General features: G+C 44.4%; 1 protein-coding gene across 1 annotated transcript; it reads right to left on the bottom strand.

Moving 5' to 3' along the window:
• Positions 1-1,025: 1,025 nt before the first annotated feature.
• On the bottom strand, positions 1,026-2,591 carry rxfp3 (relaxin family peptide receptor 3). Its single transcript, XM_086152993.1, has one exon. It carries the CDS (start codon positions 2,589-2,591, stop codon positions 1,344-1,346), a length of 1,248 nt encoding a protein of 415 aa, XP_086009119.1. The 3' UTR covers positions 1,026-1,343.
• Positions 2,592-15,251: the final 12,660 nt, after the last annotated feature.

Raw genomic sequence — 15,251 nt, 5'->3', positions numbered from 1 at the left:
TATTTACTGAATTTCAATTTTACTCAACAGGAGCCAGCTATAGAATATCGCCACATCTTTGAAAATCCGTTTCCTTGACATTTAAACCGTATCAAAGTCGTCCCCACCGCCGCCACCACATGGAAGATCAAGGGAAATATCCGTTTTTCTCTGTGAGAGAAAACATGCATTTGAATTTCTAATAAGATTTTTCATTCAGGTCATTTTTCTTTCCTCAAAGGGTTTTTTTTTTTTTTTTCAAACAGAGTAGCGCGTCAAACTGCAGCCGTTTAATTTCAGATGACAAATGGTACTTTTCTATTAATTTAGGTTACTACACGGCAGCGGAGGCTAATCGTGCCTCAATTCTAATTAGATAAGCCTTTCGATAGTAGTCTGCGTCAAAAAAAAAAAAAACAATTAGGATTTGTTACTACATTTTTTAAAAAGTAAATTACAGGAATTTAACAGCAATCTTTTATACAGATTCCTATCCCCTCCCAAAAAAAAAAAAAAAAAAAAAAAAAAAAAAAAACGCAAGATCTTGACATGGCTGAATCTCTTATGTTTTATTAAAAAGCACACCCATGACATTTGCATTTGAAAGAATTTATTTTCTGTTCTTTCTCTTTGGTGAAGTGAATCTCTCAGTTATCCCCCCTCACTTCAGGGTTTAATTGCGACAACTGTTACAGCAATGTCGTAAACCCGCCATGATAGGAATGCGATTATGCCTCCAAGTATTTCATCAATGACACACCAGACGATGCTGAGACGTGTATTTTATTATTTTCTGTCAGATGAGAGAGACTTTTTTTTTTTTTTTGACAGGCACTGGAACAAAGATGGCTGGCAAATGTCTCACACTTTGTAGATACACTTTAGTTACATGATGGACACTTTAAAGACGTACATTCACATTTTTTTTTTTTGGTCTTTCATGTATATATATATATATATTTTATAATGGTCACCCGTTTTAAAGCCTCAGTGGAAACTCATCTGTATCTGCTGCCACTGGGTGGCCAAGTCTGAGATGCATTGAGTTTTTCCAGGAGTTCAGTCTCATCCTCTCAGCTCCTATTGTGTATGTGTGTGTGTGTGCGCGTGTGTGTGTCAATCAGATGATCTTATAAGTAATACACAGCTTTATGAACGACATGAACAGAAATTGGTTCTCCATGTTTTCCTGCCTGGCAACCAGATGTCAAGACCTCCCCATTAGAAGCCGTGCAAACACCGCCTAGTCCCTTTATTGAATTAGATCATGATTTAAATTAGATAAAAAAAAATTAAAAAAAAGTTTTTTTTTTCTTTTTCTTCTATGGGACAAGGGGAGGGCATTGGGGAGTTCAGCGTCAGCCCTACATGACTGACCCCGGGGGTAAAAACTCCACGGCGGGCTCCTCGGGGCCCCCGATGTGCGCCAGGGCGGGCCCCCGCTCTTCCGCCTCCGGCCTGGTGCTGCCGGTAATCGGCCGGATGGCGGTCAGAGTCGGGGTGGTCATCCTCCAGAAGAGCTTCTTCAGCGCCTTCCTGAACTCCCGCCTCATCAGGCAGTAGAGGATGGGGTTGAGGCAGCTGTTGGAGTGCGCCAGGCACACGGACACGGGGAACACGTACACCTGCGTGGTGTAGTACTCGTTGCTGAAGTGGGCCACGTTGAATTTGATCAGGATCCCCCACACGGTCAGCGCCTGGTTGGGCAGCCAGCAGAGGAAGAAGGACAACACCACGATGGTGACGGACTTGGTGACCTTGGCGCGCCGCTTGGCTCCGGCGCTGTGGACGTTTTTGGAGGTGATGAAGCGCAACAGGAGCAGGTAGCAGGCGCAGATGATGCCCAGCGGCGCCACGAAGCCTAGGAGCACCTTCTGCGAGTGGTAGAGCCCCAACCACAGCTGCGCGGTGCCGTTGGACTCCGGGAACCTGACGAGGCACAGGTCCTCCCCGGAGACGGAGACCGTGGTGGAGAAGACGGCGTGCGGTAGCGCGGCGGACGCGGCGGCGCACCAGATGAGCGCCGCTACGCAGCGGGCGCTGCGGCACGGCGGCCGCCGGCGCGTCCCCTTCAGCGCGGACGACAGGGACGCGTAGCGCGCCACGCTCATGGCGGTCAGGAAGAAGACGCTGGCGTACATGTTCATGGCCGTCACGTAGGAGACGATCTTGCACATCGCCTTGCCGAAGAGCCAGGTGAAGTCCAGCGCGTTTTCCACCGCCCAGAAGGGCAGCGTCAGCACGAACTGGAAGTCGGTCACGGCCAGGCTGGTCACGAACAGGTTGATGGAGGACTTCCTCCACACCTGCTTGGACTTCATCAGGTAGAGGACCAGCAGGTTCCCCACCAGACCCAGCGCGCACACCAGGGAGTAGATGATGGAGATGGTGATGCGCACGGCGGCCGCTCCATCCCCGGTGAAGTCACTTTTGTCCAACTCGGCCGGCAGCAGGAGGAGGAAGTCCTGATCCGGGCTGGAGGAGGATGAAGATGGAGAAGAAGAAGAAGAAGAGGAGGAGGAGGAAGAGGAGCGGTTGGCGGCTTTGGAGGCGCAGGTGAAGTTGAGCGTCGCGCCGCCGCGGGTTCCCGCGTCGCCAGAATCCCCGGACATTATTTTTACACCTATTTTATCTTTTTTTTTTTTTTTTTTTGTATTTCTCCCCCGAGCCGACCTCGGCTCCCGGCGTCAGCTCTGGCGGGGGAGCGGTTAGAAGCGAGGCGCTCGCATCTTCACCTTCCTCCTCCTCCTCCTCCCGCAACACCTCCGATCCCGACCCCGCCAAACCCCCTCCCGCACAAGTGCGCTTTCAAAAAACGCACAGGCGGAGCGGTGCGGTTCCCAGACGCGAGATCCGGCGCTTTGGCTGCCTTATTGCTTCACGGAGAAACAGAAAAAGAGAGGAAAAAAAACAAAAGAACAACCACACATCCTCGATTGAATTTCATCCGGAATAGTCCCGCGCTTTTCTGCAGGAGAAGTCACGCAGACGCAGGATTGCGTGCGTAACGCATAACGACACGGCTTTATCCGGCGTCTGACAAGGCGGGGAGTTGGCGGGTGGTTGTTGCGTGGGTTCGGGGGTCACAGACTGGCAATCAAGATGCTCTCTTTAACATAACACCCCCCCCCCCCCAAAAAAAAGGCACAACATATTCAAACATGTCCAGATGAGTTCCAAAAAAGTGGATAATGAATCCCAACGGCGTCTGTGGAGGTTCTCGGTCATCCAGGCCATGAGGAATTCTGGTGGAAATCTTCTCGTGGTGGCAACTGGACTGGAATTTCATCACTTGAAGATGTTTCACCCTTCATCCGAGAGGTTCTGGAGGATTCTTCAGTGAAACATCTTCTTGTAAAGAAATTCAAGTCCAGTTGCCACCACAAGAAGATTTCGACCTGAAATCCCAACGGTATCAATCGACCGATTGCTCTTCACATTCCTTCGCATGTACTGGACATACGGCGGAATCCAGAAAACGTTTCTAGCAATCCCACGGTGTCGTGAAATTAACAATATAATAATCGTAATCGTGTGCAAATTAGCAGTAAAGTGCACGGTTCCAGTAACAGGAAACATCGAACGATGAGGTATGAAGTGTAAAGTGAACGCAGATAACGATTGATATTTGAAGAGTAGCAGCAGAGGTTTTTTATTTGTGTGTACAGTTTAGTGCAAAGGTTAGTAGGTAGCACCGTAACGATGTCGGGAAAAACTGGAATGTCCTTGCGGTGTTAACAGCTATGCAACATGCCTTTTCATTCCTGTGCAACATGTTGTGTTAGCGGCTGTGCTACATGTACTTCACCTTTCATATCGTCCAATCTGTTCTCACACACGTTGATGATATGTGTACGTGAAGGACGTACTAATGTAACCAAGAAGGAATTATTAACAAGCTGACAAATGCTTAAATGTTTTTTGTCTCCTTGTCCTTCTAGAACATCATTGGATGTCTGGAGGGAGACTGAATCCGGTTCGGTCGATAGAAAGTCTTGACTGTTTCTGATTTCAGATGACTCCCGATCACCGCTGATCATTGTTGACTGTTGTTGGCTAACGCTGGCTGTTCATGTGGATTCAATGCATCTTTTCAGCCATAAATTCTTATAATCGCAGAAGACTTATTGCTGTCTTGCCTCCTCACCTCTGAGTTTTGTAACTACAATAGCAGTGCGATAGCAGCATGATGGTTTTCTTAAAGAAGCAGTTGCGCAAAAAAAGAAAAAAAGTAGCAATGTTTTGATATGTTATCAGAGTCCAATACAGAGTTGGGGGACAGATCGATGGGTCGCCGCGTCTCCGCATTAACGCCATCTTGAAAACTTTTTTTTTTTTTTTGGTTGTTGTCGTTTCTGTTGATGAAATTCAGCTGTACGTTGGAACGCGATGTGCTTTGTGGAAATGTTGAAATTTGGTTTTGGGAGCGAGGAGGATGGATAATATCAGGAGTGCATCCATCAATGTGACAGCAAGTTTTGGAGCCAGAATGTGATGGTTTGGACGTGCAAACGGAGGAGGGACAGTGAATATGCCTGGAAGTGGCGGGGAGAAGGTCTAGGGGAAGACCGAAGACGAGATTGATGGATGAAGTTTGCTGGTGTGAGAACAGAGGATACGGAGTTGGATGGAGGTTTCGCTGCGACTGCATCTGAAGGGAGCAGCTGCAAGGAAAAACAGGAGAAAGAAAAGCACATGAGCTATAAGGAAATGATGCTCACCGAGGCAGACCCGCAGAAGGTCATCACTATTTACTGCAATAATATCTATCTTTTGAGTTATTAAGAGTTGTTCAATGTCCTGCCATCAATAATCCCACTCCTTTGAGACCACTTCTACTTCAATTATGAATTCACCAAATGGGGAAAAAGAAATAGAGAAAAATCTACTAATGGATTTATAATGGTTGGCTCAGGCGAACACGCCGCCCAACACCTGTATCCTTTCATAAATATGTAAAGGAAATTAGTTTTTATCTCTCAACAAATGGATCTGCCATTAATTCCTTAAAAAAAGAAACTTAATCACATATATTTTGGCGCTGAAATAGAAATCTACAAGAAAGTCATTCAGTTTTGTTATAGGACACGGCGTATCATTGTCTTTTTTTTTTAACTCTTACTCTTTTACCACTTTGTCACTTTTACTGCCTTCATTTTTATTCTTTCTTTTAAATCAATCTGTATTTTGTGTATTTGTATACATCTGTATGATGTACTTGAATATTGAGTAAGGTGCTTCAAATGAAATGTGTTATAATAATTATTATTATTATCATGTCTAATAAATGGGGGTTTGTCTGCAACTCTGCCCCCCCCCCCCCCCACACACACTCCTCACACACACACTTTGAGGCCAAAAAATGTTTGAGATTCTAATTTTTGATTTACTTGCGTGACCACATAGGCATGTGGTTTTGGTTGTTGTCAGTATGACCAATCACTCTTTGACAGATCCTTAACCGGAGCAGAATATTTTCCCGTCTATCATGTTGAATGACGCTCCACTTTCGCCCTTTCCCTCACACTCCCACCAATTTTCTGGAGCACCACCGCACAAAACCGGGGGGTGTCGAAGAAAGCGGATGCAGACGCAGGAGGCGATCATGGAACATGGGTTCTTAATAAGATTCAAAACAAGACATGGGCAAAGTCACCCCTGCTGAACTAAGGTTTCAGCAAGGACTGACGTAGAAGATGAATAAACAACAAAAGCGAATGGATGGACACAGCAGGAACGGGCAGGGTTGACGAGATAAAAAAAAACAATTAAAACGTTGCTACACGCGTGGAGCAGGATTACCATAATAAACATGGATATAATCCACTCAACCAAACACATGGATAAAACAACTACAGTGTGAACTCACAATCATTTGTGACAAAAAGACGAATCGCCTTTCTTAATTCCGTCTCCTTGAACAGCGCAGATAACTCCGACTTGAAATGTGAAGCTGCGATTCAGAACACCATTTTAATGATGTCTGTCAAGACTGTTTTTTTTTCAAGTTTCACATTTTTCTCAGGCCGGGATATTTTGAAAAGAAAAGTTTGCAAAGGTGTTATATTGTTCTCATTCCTCCAGAGACTTGGTTATATATTTTTTTTTTGTTCTGTTATTTTGCAGCAGGGAGCGTAAAGCTGAAATGGTGCGGGTGTGGGTGGAATCCAACCCCTACCGCTCACGGTGTAGTAATATACAGCTGATCTTTAGGCTTCTTTTATTAAGGCCACTTTATTGATTCCTTCACCTGCCTGGGGATCAGGTGTCTGCTGCTCAGTTTTCCGACTACATCGGACTGGATGGTAAGATGAAAGAGGCTCACCTGTCTGGAAAAAAAAAAAAAAATTAAAGGAAGATGAGAGGAGAAGTTAGGGGAAGTCTGGGGCAGAGACTCAAAACTCTAAGGTGTTTGAGCGGAGAGAAGATGAAACGCAAGGGAGAAATAGATTCAATTTCAGGATGCCCATGTGTTACATGTATGGACTTTGGTGCGATTTGACAACCGAAATAATTCGGCCTAGGATGAAATTCCATCAAGGTTGTGCCACATCAAACTTGCTGTCTCTCATCTTGTTATACGAAAAAAAAAAAAAGTTTCATTGTCTTCAGGGATGTTTCTGCACCGGCTCACAGCTGGCAAACTGTCTTGGCAAGAACATATGAGTGAAAAATGCATTCATAGCAAAACTGAGGCGGAAACTACTTTTATCAATAGAGCCGTGACACATCCAGATATCCAGCAGACTAAATATTTGAGCTGGAGGCTGAGGACCAAGATAAAAATTGGAGACTGTTATTCATTGTGTGCCTGGAGGGACATAAATGCTCAACAACCTCCTGATTTGGTCATTTTTTTTGATGACAAAATATAGTTTTTAAGCATCGACAACCATTCAAGCTAGTTTGTCATGTTTTTGTGGCTTTGGGTGCAGAATAGTTTCCTAACCTTGGTCTTTGTCAAACATCATATGCCAGATCTCATTGTATTTGATCCTTTGTACAGTCAGACAGGAATAATTTTTTCCCTTGGCATACAAGAAAAAAAAATCAGTGAGTGATTTTTTTTTTTTTTGAATAGAAAGCAAGATGATCTTATTTAAAGTTCAAAGTCAGCTTTATTGTCAATTTCTACGCATGTACTGGACATACAGAGGAATCGAGATGACGCTTCTCGCAACCCCATGAAATTAACATTTTAATTATAATAACATTAATCAAGTGCAAATTTCCAATAAAGTGAAGTGTTAGATTAAATAGTAAACATTAAAGAATGAGGTATGAAGTGTAAAGAGCACCCAGACTGATATTTGATGGCATGAAAGAGTAGCTGCAGAGATTTTTTGGTTTAGTGCAAGGGTCAGTAGCTAGTACCATAACGGTATTTGGTGCATAAGCAGCATGATGGTTTTCTCAAAGTAGCATTAGTGCAAAAAGAAAAACCTTCTCTCCGAAGGCAGGAGGCTGAACAGGCAATGTGCGGGGTGGCTGGCGTCGCTCACGTCCTTGGACGCTTTACGGGTGTGGCGGGTGGTGTGTATGTCTTTCAGGGAAGGGAGCGCAGCACCGATGATCCTTCCAGCTGTTTTCAAGATACACTGCACAGCTTTTCTGTTGTAGTCCGAGCAGCTCATAGAGGTGGTCAGGATGCTCTCGATGGTGACTCGGTAAAGGTTGCGCATGATTGGGGTTTTCACTTGTTTGAGTTTACGAAGGAAATAGAGGAGCTGCTGTGCCTTCTTTGCTAGTGATGCTGTGTTGCTGGTCCTGAAGAGGTCCTCACTGATGTGCACCCCCAGGATGTGGTGCTCCTCACTCACCATTGGAGGTCAACCGGGCGCACTTGGTGAGTCCTCTCTGCAAGTCAACAACAATTTCCTTAGTCTTGCTGACTTTCAGTAAAAGGTTGTTTTCTCTGCGCCAAATGGTTAGAAGGTCGACCTCCCTCCTGTAGTGGGTTGCGTCGTCCTTGGTGATGAGACCCACCCGTCCTCAAACTTCACCACGTGATTGGTGCTGAAGGTGGGCTTGCAGTCGGGAGTCAGCAGGGTGACGAGCAGGGGACCTAGCACGCAGCCCTGAGGGACCCCTGTGCTAGGTGTGATGCTGCTCGAGATGTTGTTGCCGACTCGTACTGCTTGTGGCCTTTCCCAGAGGAAGTCCAGCAGTCAGTTGCAGAGGGAGGCATTGAGCCCCAGCTGTTGTAGTTTTGGTGATCAGCTGTTGCGGGATTACGGTGTTGAGCCGAAGTCCAGGAACAGCATTCTCACATAAGAGTCTTTGGTGTCCAGGTGGGTGAGGGCTCGGGGGAGAGATGAGCAGATTGCATCCCCTGTGGAGCTTTTGGCCCGGTCGGTTGGAGGATGGACTTGATATGTGCCATGACTAGTCGTTCAAAGCCCTTCATGATGATGGGCGCAGTGCTGCGGGGCGATAGTCATTGTAACTGGATGGAGCAGGTTTCTTTGGAACGGGTATGCTGATGGGGGATTTGAAGCATGACGGAACAGCCCGTTGCCTTCTGTAGATGAGTGTTGTTTTGAGTTTCAAACTGTGCAAAGAAGCTGTTGAGGTTGTTCAGCAGGGATATGTTGTCATTGCATAACTGTGGCACAGGTTTTCAGTCTGTGAGGATCGGGATGCCCTGCCACGGGCCCCGCGGGTCTCTGCTGTCTTTGAATTGGCGCGTTATCTTGCTGGCATATTTGCGTTTCCTGATGCCACGCGACAGGTTGACTTTCACCGCCCTCAGGCCAGATTCATCCCTGGCTCTGAAGGCTCTGTCTGGCTCTCAGCAGCCGGTGGACGTCCCCTGGCTTTTAGTTTGCTCGGGTGATGACAGTTTTGGTGTGGGTTACATCGTCAATGCATTTGCCAATGTGAGAAGTAACACTGTCTGTATACTCCTCAATGTCCGTGTGGTCGTTGTAGATGGCTGCCTGCGTGAACATTTCTCAGTCTATCTTGTCGAAGCAGTCCCGAAGAGCAGAGGTGGCCTCATCCTGCTTCCGAACCAGTCTGGGTACTTTCACCCTGGGTCTGTCAGCCGGCGTTAGCATAACAGTTGTGTGGTCAGAGAATCCAAGGTGGGGGAGGGGCGAAACCTTGTATGCTCCTTCTTGGGTGGTGAAGCCCTGAGGTTAACATGATTAAAATCTCCGGCAAGGATGAGAAATCCATCTGGGTGTGCTGTTTGTTGCCAACTGATGACCTTGTATAGTTCACTAATTGCTACGTTCCTGTCACTGCAGTTGGAGGGATGTAAACAGAAACTAGCAGAATCGCTGTGAGTACCCTCGGCAGGGAGAAAGGACGGTGCCTTAATGATCATAAACTTTACCAGTGGTGAACAGCGTCCAGGCACCACATGTCACGGAAGTAAACACAGACTCCACCGCCGCAAGTCTTTCCTCTGTTTATGAGTGCTCTGTCCGCTCGGTAGCATGTTAGCTGCTCCAGTTGCACAGCAGAGTCCGGGATGTTGTCATTTCAGTGAGGACAAGCACAGGACAGTCACTCACCTTTTGAGTTGAAGTCTTCAGAAGCCTTATTTGATCCATTTTATTGTCTAGAGATCGTATATTTACCAGTAGGATGGATGGTATGGCTGGCCAGGTAGGTTTAGCCGCTAGCTTAGCATGGATATCTCCGCACTACCCCCTCTTCTGCATCCTCTCACACTGCTTGCGGCGCCTCCTTTCCGGGCAAAAGGAAGCGGTCAAGTTTGACGTGGCTGCAGGTCGACGGAGTATTCCAAGCTCTTTGGTGGTCTCGGTTTGTAAGGAATCCATGGTGTCAGGTCAGCTTCTATAGATGTCTGGCAGATCTTGTCAATCGTACTTGTGATTCGGTGCAAAAGACAAATGGGACAAACAGGGAAAGCACGAAATATACGAAGAACTATGATAAATCACCTTACGTGCAGGAGAGCGAGGAGAAACTGCATCTATACGCACCGCCATCTTGTTATTTGTTTATCTACAGTAAGTTATTTATTCATCGATTTGTTGCAAATTTATTCCAAGTTTATAAATTAAATCCAAGTGGCTTTACTACGAAATGCTGTCTGCACACTTAGTGGCATAATTTTCTTGCCTTTTATACGAGACACTTTTATATTTTTAGATCCAACAGATCTTTTATATGAGTCATTTAAAAAGATAATTAAAAGATCAAAAAATATAGCAAAGACAGAAGAAAGCGTTTTCTCTGTTTGTATCTGTTTCACATGGATGTAGGTCATATTGATTTTTTTAACTGGAGCAAGATCAAACTAAGGAAGCGAACTGGTGGTTACCGCTTCTGCCCCACAGCAAGAAGGTTCCTGGTTTGATCCCAGCAGGGAGCCTTTTTTGTGAGGAGTCTCCATGTTCGTCCCGTGTTTCCTTGAGGGTTTCCTCTGGGTTCTCCGGTTTCCTCTCACCGTCCAAAACGCTGGCAGTAGGTTCATCGGAGAACCCAAATTGCCCAGACGATTCCGAATAAGTAGAAATCAAACCAAATGTTTCCAAGACTTTCAGAGCAAAACACAGCACGACCACGGCCTCCACCGACACATGACGTTGCGACAGCAGACTCAGATTTCAACATCGTATTCCTGCTGTTACCCCCGATTTGATGGAAACTGCTTCCAAACTGAACTCAGCAGTTGAATGATACAGCAAACGACATCATAAATCCTCCTTTATGCTTGCCAAATAGAGAAAATATGATCAAATAAGGAGACGTATGTCTTGTTCTGAATTTTATACATTTCATTTTCATCTTATCCCGGTTTCCCAGTTTTTCTTCTGAAGTCGCTTTTGTTACATCTTGGCAGTGATGCTGCAGGGGAGCTAGTTTTGCAAGGTTTAAGGGCAATGTCACACTGATATTCATCAAAGTAGTGGATTCATCATCACTTGGGACGCAATGATATTTCCTTTCCCTGGCCGTGATGAAACACTCACTCCGTGAACATTCTGTAGCTTTTGATGCGGTGAGGCATTCGGATCTGGTGTTTGTCCACAACCTAGAGATTACTTGTAAAGATCGCAGTCACGCAAGAGTTGCGGGCGTCATCGGTGAAGGTGACACGTCTGTAAAACACTTGGCCACATGGTGCCGGAAACGCAATCACATGAAGGTCAGTGAGACCAAATAAATGGTCATCGATGTTTGGAAGATGTAACCCGCTAAGCATGGATGAAAAAGCAGTGCAGGGAGTCAACATCATTAAAAAAAAAAAATCAACTAAAACTTAAGAAAAAAAAAAAATCAGATTTATACTGCTTGTTATCTGTTTAGCATTATTTGCCGATCTGCATTCTCCCTTATTTAACATTTATTTATTCATTTAGCCAAACCACATCAATTATATGAACATGTTTTCAGAGAGAGCCTGGCCAGTGGCGTAAGGTATTTCACACTGTTCATGCATATGCTGATAATGAGGTGTTTTGTAATATAGCCATTTGCAATTCAACAGAAATTCCATTTGATACTATTACAAAATCTCCAAAATCCAATTCACACAAAACACAGTTCATGATATTTTAGACCAGAGGAAAAAAATGTCTTGTTTAATTAGGGGTTTATTTACTAACTGACCCCAGAGAAGGACCAAGGACTTATTTGCTTTAGAAGCAGAACAATGAGTGGAAAATACTTAATATTGATCTCCTAACAAGTTATTGAGCCCCAGGGAGTGTGACGGTCTCACTAATGCTGTTATCGGACGCTGCGGATGTGGATGATACTGTAAATCAGGGGTTTGGCAAACTTTTTGGCTCAGGGGCCCCATTGAGTTTTAAAATTTGACAGACGGGCCGGGTCAGCACAACATACAATACATAAAAAAAAAAAAGCATTTGTTAACAGTACATATCAAACTCGTCTGACATTTGCTTTGAAAATAAAACCAGCTTGGTTTTGGAGGCCCTGACTTTTGCTTGTGTTTCATGCACAAACCAATTTTTCCCTTGTGGCTTCACATCCAGCTCATTCATATGTGTCACTATGAACACAGTAAAGGCTAGATCACTAAACCAATATGTGTCATTCAGCTCAGGAAAATTCTCAATTTGCTCCAAAAATGTAATAATCTCCTGTTTGAGCTCCCACATTTATTGATCTGATCATTCAATCATTCACATCAAGTATGAATTCTGTACCGATCTTTGGCAGGCCGGATTAAAAAGACCAACGGGCCGGATGTGGCCCGCAGGCCGTAGTTTGCCCACCCTTGCTGTAAATGCTGTGCATTCTTTATATTTATAATTACAAACAAGCTCAAGTGTCATTCATTTCTTTTATTTGTGTCATATTGATATATTGAACAGCGTATTGCAAATCTGATTCAATTCATGACAAAATGCCATAAGTGGAATCCCTGGACAGGCGGTCTTTCAATTATGAGCTTTTCAATTTTTTTAAACTCTATAGTCGTCTCCTGAGATTCCAGGGATGTTTTCAATAATGGAATTTGTAAACGTTTTCTTAAGTGGAATGTCCTTTTACTATGGCTGGTATTGTTCCGTGGATTTATTTTCATAATATTTCATTGTGTCGAACCAGAGCCCCATTTCCATCTTCACATCTATAATTGTATGCATAATTACATTTAGTAAATACGCAATGTGAGCCACTTCTTATTCCGTACAGGTGAGCAAAATCACAAAGATGAAAAACGCGTCCGCTCAGAAATTGGATTTGTGTACAAAAGTTAGTAAAACCCCCCATATATCAATATTGAAATGACTTATAATTTCATAACAAGAACAGGCAAGATTATGCTGCTTGTAATAAGTTTAATCACCAATGATGATAAATGAATAAACATGAACTTCACCCATAACTATGGTTTTGCTTTTCAGTTCACTTTCTAATTTTGCAACGTGGAACAGGAGTAAACCTGTGGTGAAAGTCTCCTCGGCAAACATCTTGCCTATTGTTTGGTGATTTAACTCACTATTCTGTGCTGGGATGAAAGGTGATATCATGACACCAATGAGTTGAAACCAAAATAATGGGCGGATTAATTCTGTTCACTTTTAACAGTCTATCAATTGTCATCTGTCAGGGATTATTTGTGACAACTAGAGGTTTTCAGAGTCTACAGTGTCAGGAGTTCTGCTGACCTCCAGTGGTGCTCTGGCAAAAAGTGCACAGGGGAACGTAAGAAATCGCCCAACGCAGCTCGTGGAGTTCGTGCTCTTACCTTAGTATCAGGTAGAGGTGGGACTCGGCCGCGTTTCTGAGCTTTCGCTCTCGAATCTGCGGTCAAAAACAAGCAAGAAGATATTTTCCTGCTGCAAACTCAGCGGGAAATTCTGATGATCCTTCAGCACTCATGATTGACTTTCGCATTAATATTTACTCTCGACGCTATGAATAATTTATTTCAAGTGAAAGTTGATCATTGCCTCATTAGTGCTTGCAATTCAAATCACTGGCTTGTGTTTTTAAAAAATAAAACCCTCCCTTGCAAAACTTCCACGCAAAACTTTCAGTTTTGTTTGAAAGACCAACATCCAGACCAAAAGGACAAACAATCCACGATTAAGTCATTTTCCTTAAATATTATAAGACCTTCAAATTGCATAAAACAATAGATACGATCCAAAAGGTGGTCTCGGTCAGGATTGCAACATGCAGGTAACAGTAAAAAAAATCTGACATAGAATTAAAAAAATAAGAAAAGAAATCAAAAGCAGGGAGAGCAGCGGGGGTCGGATGCTGATTTTAGTTTTATCTGCGGATTGAAATTAAAAGTCAACTGCAGAAAGCATCTGAAATTGCAGAAATCAACTCTCAAAGCTCAGCTGACGTTTCTGCGATTGGAGGGGATGCCACGATAAAATAAATAGCACAATAAATTAATACCGGAATAGGGAAGGACACGAAAAAAATGGAGACCATGCCAAACAGGCTCATCGACGAACGAGTCAGGTTATGGGAAGTCACACAAAGTTGGAATCAGGAATGTCAGACAAAGTTCTTTGGTGCAATTCTACACTTTGAAATTAACACTGGCCAAATCAACTTGAGAAAAAGCGACACAAATTGGAAGCTTGACTTGGACGCCGATGGCTGAGAGAGTCCCTTCTTGCTGCGTGATTAACATATCGTGACGGGATGGGCGAGCCGACACCGCCAGGCGATGGTATTGGGCCAAAAGTGCAGGGGCAGAGCAGAGATCCACGCGAAATGTTCAATTACCAGAAAACCCAAGTCAAACTGTCACCATATCCCAAATAAATAAATCGCTAAGTCTCTGATATCAATAAAGAACAACTATGAGAAGCAAGGGTGAACGCACAGGATAAAATCAAACACCGGACTCAAAAATAATTTGCTCAGTCTCTAATGAAAGCAGAGAACAAATAGCAGCAAGGACAAATGAACTCGGTAAAAGCCAAATCTCCACATGGGACTGGACCGTCATTTCTATATAGGAGGCAACCAGCACCATTCTCATGTGAAAGGTGGTGCATCATAAGGACATTTCATGATGTTTAAACCGCAGATTGGCTCAATGCAATGAAACTCAATGCAACAGTGCATTCAGAGATAGAAACAGAGGCCGTCTCAATCATCCACACGACCGGAAGTTAGACCGGACCAATTGTGACGAGAACCCAATAAATGTTCCCTTGTTTCCTTACGGCACCCTTTTGCCACCGGAAGGGTTCATCGTCAACAAGGGATAACACCCCGACAGGCTACGTTGGTCTTCTTAGCTACGCAAGTTCACTATTACTTAAAGCACAATAAAGAAGCAAAGTCTGTGGAGGTTCTCAGTCATCCAGGTTTATGGTGAATTCTTGTCAAAATCTTCTTGTCTTGGCAACCGGACTAGAATTTCTTCACCCCTCATCCGAGAGGCGTCTTCAGTTGTTCAGGTTAGAACTGAAGAAGCCTCTCGGATGAGGGGTGAAACAAAAATTAAAGTCCAGTTGCCAAGGCAAGAAGATTTCGAAAAGAAGTCTTTTCACATTGTCTGTCCAGTGCGCTCATTTCACTTCCTTGTCCGTAGCAGTCATGAATAATCCCCAAGCGACAAAGTAGTTGGCAGCGCCCGGTTCTGGAGTCCGTGAGATTGTCCGTGTCGGCGTGCGTGTGCGAGTATCCGTCCACGTGAGCGCGCTTGAACAAGACCTGACTTACGGCCACCGAGGCAAGGAAATGCGCGGCCTGTCCGTGACCGTCACACATACCAAATTCAATTTATTGCTCTTTGTCGGCGAAGCTGACCTCAATTTTCACGAAATTTCTACTTGGGTACGAATCGA

The sequence above is a fragment of the Fistularia commersonii genome, chromosome 9 (genome assembly GCF_037954325.1).
Source record: "Fistularia commersonii isolate RoL2024-O1a breed Wild chromosome 9, RoL_Fcom_v1.0, whole genome shotgun sequence".
Classification (NCBI taxonomy): Eukaryota; Metazoa; Chordata; class Actinopteri; order Syngnathiformes; family Fistulariidae; genus Fistularia; species Fistularia commersonii.
Note: the sequence above shows the minus strand (reverse complement) of the source record. Positions and strands in the feature narration are given on the sequence as shown.

What these genes read in the sequence shown, in the direction of transcription:
- rxfp3 (XM_086152993.1), bottom strand. Translation starts at nt 2,591, where the DNA reads ATGTCCGGGGATTCTGGCGACGCGGGAACCCGCGGCGGCGCGACGCTC.